Source organism: Larimichthys crocea, chromosome VI, assembly GCF_000972845.2.
Source record: "Larimichthys crocea isolate SSNF chromosome VI, L_crocea_2.0, whole genome shotgun sequence".
Taxonomy (NCBI): Eukaryota; Metazoa; Chordata; class Actinopteri; family Sciaenidae; genus Larimichthys; species Larimichthys crocea.
The window spans coordinates 24,501,878-24,507,877 of NC_040016.1; the positions used below are offsets into that span (position 1 = coordinate 24,501,878).

At 40.6% G+C, this 6,000-nt stretch overlaps 1 protein-coding gene across 3 annotated transcripts in view; it reads left to right on the plus strand.

Moving 5' to 3' along the window:
• Nucleotides 1-4,813, plus strand: part of LOC113745798 (calcium-dependent secretion activator 1-like) — an 86,812-nt gene extending 81,999 nt beyond the window's left edge. For 2 of the 3 annotated variants that reach the window (XM_027278831.1, XM_027278832.1), the window contains 2 exons: nucleotides 677-813; nucleotides 1,394-2,752. In XM_027278831.1, coding sequence (XP_027134632.1) covers nucleotides 677-813; nucleotides 1,394-1,645 — 389 coding nt within the window. In that variant the 3' untranslated portion in view covers nucleotides 1,646-2,752. Of the gene's footprint in view, nucleotides 1-676; nucleotides 814-1,393; nucleotides 2,753-3,280 lie in introns of those variants that run through there. The other variant, XM_027278833.1, reaches the window with a different exon arrangement.
• Nucleotides 4,814-6,000: the final 1,187 nt, after the last annotated feature.

The window sequence follows — 6,000 nt, forward strand, 5'->3', positions numbered from 1 at the left end:
TGCTGTCAGTGTTTGTAATCCTCCTTCCAGGTGCTCACAAACTCTGACTTGGTCTTGCACCGGGACGTGTACTGCTATGTTTCTGCAGTATTCAGCAAGTTCAATACAAAATATATGTAGTTACACAGAAAGACTTGAACCTAATAATATGCTTAGATTTTTGCATAGATGTAAATGTATATGAATATGCATGAACACAACATGCACATGACCTTCAACCACCCGATCAGCAGTCACTTCCTGAAAGCCGCCTGGAAAACTCTCCATCTTAACTTTACCCTGCCTGTTGAGTCAAAACTGGTAACCCTCATGAAGGGGCCATCATGAAGTCAATGCTGTACTTATCTTATTAACTGATTGGCACATTTTTTCAAATGTGATCACTTGTCCAAATCATGACATGTGATATTAAAGTGCTGTAGAATAAGAACTGAATTTTACCCATTGTAAATTGACTCTGCTTTGAATGAAACTTAAATTTGCAGTTAACTTTAACTCTTGTTATAAAAGTTTGTGCAGCATTGCTTTATTGCTGGCACTTCAGATAATGTGTTTTAATTACATTTTTGAGAAATGTTATTTATGCTGCTTTACCACAGTCTGACATTTGCCTTCTGTTTCTTTCTTTGTCTCTGTCTGTCTCCTCATTGGTGGATGGGCACATGGTTATGTACAGATGCTGATCGAGCCCAGAAGCATGGCATGGATGAGTTTATTTCAGCCAACCCCTGTAACTTTGACCATGGCTCACTGTTTGAGCTGGTACAACGCCTTACTCTGGACCACAGACTTAACGACTCCTACTCATGCCTGGTAAGGAAAGGCTTCATATCAATGTAACTGTGAGTGAGGAATGAAAAAAGAGTGCTTAAAAGACAAGTTCAAACCCTGCCTGCACCACACACTTGACCAGTCACTGCATCAAACGTGGATTGTTGGGTGTTTTGTTGGACGCCGCCTGCATCAGAAAAGTGTTGGCGGGGGATTTCTGCAGCCGTTCAATGATTTGACATTCATTTCACACTCTGAGCCTGCAGAGATAGAGGATGCACTAAGGGTGCTTGTTGGGTCTTTATAAATAATATAAAGTGTACGGTCTAGATCTGCTTTATATAGAAAGTGTCATGACATAACTTCTGTTATGATTGATATAAATTAAATTTCACACCTATAGTTGGGCTCCCTATATATGTTATGCCTTTTCAACTGGTCTCGTGTCCAGTTGTTCAGTCCTCTACAGTGTTTGATGGAAAGCTTTCCCACCAACCCAAACAAACCGCATCAGGTAAACATACTGAGGTTCATATCAACCAAACAGGTTAGGTGTAAAAGCACCCCAAGGTGTTTGGCTGCCTCTAGATGTCACACAGCAGTGTTTGTATGTTCCCCGCAGGGCTGGTTCAGTCCTGGTCAAGTGTTTGTCTTAGATGAGTACTGCGCTCGCTATGGTGTTCGAGGCTGTCATCGGCATTTATGTTACCTGAGCGACCTGCTGGAGAGGGCGGAGAACGGAGCCATGATCGACCCCACCCTGCTGCACTACAGCTTTGCATTCTGTGCCTCTCACGTCCATGGAAACAGGTACGAATCAAATCACTGCACGCATGTCCTGTGTTTTTCACTTTCTCCACAGGTACAGTTTTAAAGGTACAGGTGATTTCCAAAAGAGCCAATCCACTCAGCAAATGTGACACCACACCCCCTTATAGTTCATACTTTATGCTTGGACTTGTTTCCTCTTGCATTTTTTGGGGGGTTTTCATGGCATGCTCACTTTTCTTTTTCTCACTTTCTTTTTTTCCTGTTTAACCTCTTTTCCTTGTTCACTTTCAAAAAATTCCCTCCCTCCACTGTTCCCACAACCCTCCTCTTCCACACAACCACACCTAGTCAGCGTGTGTCTGAGTTGTTAAACTGGCCTGTATCTGAGGCCGAACTCGAACGAGCCCTGTTTCCCTCTGCCCCTGAGCTCCCCGCCCAAACTGCTAAGAGAGAGCTCAAAATCATTGAGTTCATGAGGAAAAAGGACCCCAGATCCCTCATTTTCTCAGGAACAAGAAGGTAAGTCATTTCATAGTCTGTACTGAATAGCCTAACTGAGGGGTGAATAGAAACATCTTTAAAAGGTTTTATCCATCATTCTTGTCGTTAACGTCGTTAAGTCATCATCATCAGACAGACTTTTGCAACAAATCATCTGATTATTAAAACCAGTAAGTGGAACCAACTGAACTGTCTGAACAGTCCTGTACACACAACTACAGAACAAAACTACAGTACAGTTAGTACGGTGTGCAGGAGCTCTGCAGATCAAAAAGCCTTTAGGTCAAGTGTGTCCAAACTTTTCATGTCAGAAAAAAAAGGAAAAAAAAGTATATGGTCCTATATGGACCACAAGCCTTTTAATCTAACATACGGTCTTAATGAGTTCTGTCAGTCTAATGGACACTGACCAGGTGTATATTGATAGTAATGTTGAGTTTTCACAGTAGGATCTGTGTCTTGATATTGTCGGTGGGGCAAATGTAATTTTAATTTTAAGCCCACAGGCCATTGCTTTCTTTTGAAGTGCGCTTTCACTTTGTAAGAAGAGGTTTAGATATTATGGTAAAACAAGTTATTTCCAAGCTGGCATGAGGCTTGAAACACAGCTCTGATAAGTTAGCAGCTTGATCCTTGTGGAGATAGCTTGAATTTGTTTAGTGGGTGCAAATGGTTCCAATGGCCACCCGGCAGTAGAAATAAGTGAATAAAGAAAAAAAAATAGTCCTTGCTTATGTAGATCCATTTTTCAAGTACTTAACATTATTACTGATGCTTTTTCATCAACACACATCATACATAAAACACATGCACACACCCACCGAAGGATAAGGGCATTTTAGTGGACTGACTGACCAAACGGACAGAAGTGCTGCTAAGAACCTCTATTAAGCACCTCTCCTGTGTGGCTACTGACAGCCCTGTCAGCCCCTGTGGCTAGACAGAAGCTAGTGTCTGCTTTATGGGAACTTTAGTCAACTTTACTGACTTCCAGCCCGAGAACTTAGAGTTCTAGAGCAGCAAAAACAGGGGTATACATCACACTGCGATCTGTTCATTTTAGGACAGGTTCATCTTCACATGTGAAGCAATTTTAAGTTTTCAGAAATCAAATAGTGTAATTTCTTGGAGGTTTATTGTATGTGACACAGGAGTCATCTGGCCTTTATTCCAGTATGTACCCAGTTATCTAAGTTGCAGTATTTACCTCTTGTCTAATCTGCTCTGATGTCTGCAGACATCAAATCTGTCAACATCACAGTCAGCCGTCTGCAGATGAAGCCTAACAAAGATAGACGAGGGCCACTCTGGCGCTGAGGGCAAAGGTCGGGGAGGGCTATGTGTCAGTACCCCTCCCATCCCTCCAACTAACCCCATCCATCCATCCATCCATCCATCCATCCATCCATCCATCCATCCATCCATCCATCCATCCATTCCTCTGTCCTGCTGAGAAACAGTGACTGAGGACTGAGGCCTTTTCTTGTCAGCATGGACAGATGGACAGCATTTGCTCCAAGAGAAACAGAAAAAAAATGAAGAGAGCAAAAATCCTGTAGAAGACAAATATGATGGGGAAAAGAGTTTGACAGAAATCTGTAGAGAAGATGTATGGAGGCTCATCACTCATTTTTGTGGACATACACAGGGATGGTTATTAAATAGTTGTTTCCTGCTGTAAGTGGACAGAGTTAAGCATAGCTCATTGTAAATATTGAAAATTATAATTATACATATATGTAAATTCACATCTAAAATGCTGAAATAATGAGCCCTACATATCTACACATCCACACATCAAACAAAGACCTGCTCTGCCAGTCCAGCCGCTCTGCCTGGAGGTCAAGGCATGACAGGTTGACAGGTTGTCATGTGTGATGGCCGAATGTCTCCACTGCCAACGCTGCTGCATGTGCCCCAGTGCACACACCTCATCCAGACCCCCTCCTCCATCCATCCACCCAAACAAACACACAAACACCCCACCCCCACCCCTGCCTCCTAATAGCTTGCTGGCCTGGAGGTGTTGGTGCACCAAGTTGGACTTAGTTGCCTGGCCGCCTGCTAAAGTGTCAGAATTTGACTTCTGTCCAGTTAAATGTCTGCTCCATTTAAATCGGCTGTATGTTAGAAAATGGCATAAAAAATCAAATGAAAATGTTTTATGTATATTATAGAGAGAAAGAGATTCAGTTTGATGTTAAACCTCACATGTATATTGAAGCATATTTCAGCTCGTAGATCTGCAGATTATCACACAGTTTGATGTGATCTTAAAAATGTCTTATGAACGGTTTCGTAATTTTGTATTTTCAAACAGTCTTTACTAGAAGTGCTAATATTCAGTTATGGCTTACATTTTATACTTCTAGACTTATGATATGATGTGTGGTTTGGATAAACAGAATAAACAAAATCCACAATAAACTAGCACTAATAACAAAATCAGCTCAAAGCCAAATATATTAGAATATTTTTAGAAAATGACTTTTGACTTTATTTTTGCAAAGAGGAAACAGCTCACCGCTGCTGATTTACTGCAGAGGCCTGCAGCCCTGCTTTATGTTGTCGCCTCTGTCAAATAAAGTGTTCTAAGAGGTTGAAATCTAAAAATATAGATTCTGAATGATTTACAGCAGCATCCAGTGTTTCCTATTTATTTTAATAATTATTAAATAACAATTATATCATTATTTCCTTGATTGTCTAATTTATAAAATGTCAGTAAACCTTCAATAAAAAAGATATTCAGTTTAATTGGAAGTGAAGAGAGCTAGCAATTATCACAGCTGAGAAAGTGGAACCAGATAATATTTGGCCTTTTTTTGCTTATAGAATTATTAAATAATTCATTATCAAAACTCTTGATTCTTTTTTTTCTGTTAGTTTTTTAATGGATCAATTAATCATTTCAGCTCCAAACTGAAATTCTAGTTTGCATTCTAGAAATGAATGTGTGCAAAAACCAAAAAAAAAAAGAATACACTCTGAAAATGACAAACTAAGGATAGCTGTGTGTTACACATGATTGTAATTTCCAGTCAAAGCTGCTTTTTTAGATATTCTATTTTTTAGGGTTTCTGAAACAAACATGTCATATGGTCGTCTACCTCCAAGACTTGATGAGGTCGTCCGTCCGGTGCATATAAACAGAGATGTAAAGTGTTGCTGGCTTGCCGTCTGGCTGTCACTGATGGCTCATTTGCTTGTTGTCGTCGGAGCTGTGAGGTCATGAGGTCAAGCAAACATGAGGAAGCTGCCAAGAAACAATGTGCGGCTGGAAGAAAAAAAAAGAGGGAGAGCCCTGCAGGACTTAATTAGTGTGAATTTTTCCTCTTTAATTTTCTGTCACAATGTGAGATGTTTTTTTTTCTGTGAATATTGGTGCTGACAATTCCTCCCCAGTATCTGTGTCAGGTATATGCTAACATGTATTTCTAACAATCAGCAGCCACAAAACAAACAAACAGAAATAGTTTGTGTAAATTAATAATGTGTTAATAATGTGCTGATTGTCGTTCAGGATCATTCATATTATTTCAGTAATACAGCAAACACCAAAATGGGCACCTCATGTTTCCATTTTCAGAACTCCTGCTGTAACTTTAATACAATGCAGTTGGAAAAAAATCAAATATGATAATGAACAAATCTCGCTTGTTAAACTGTTGCTAGTGATGTCAAAGATACCTGTAAACAGATTCCAGAAGTTGAGCTCCATGCAGTCCCCTCCTCTTCAGCTTCATGGATTCAGCAGCAGAGGCCTACAGGTGGCTGATGCACTGACTGTGTCCGAGGACGTGTGAGCTGATCACTGATGCAAAATGAACTGCTACCCTCTAAATGTAACAAACACAGTGCTCGTGGAGCAGTGCAGGCCCCCACCACACACACACACACACACACACACAGTTTCCCACTGTCTGCTGAAATGACATATCAAGTGGATGAGGGTGG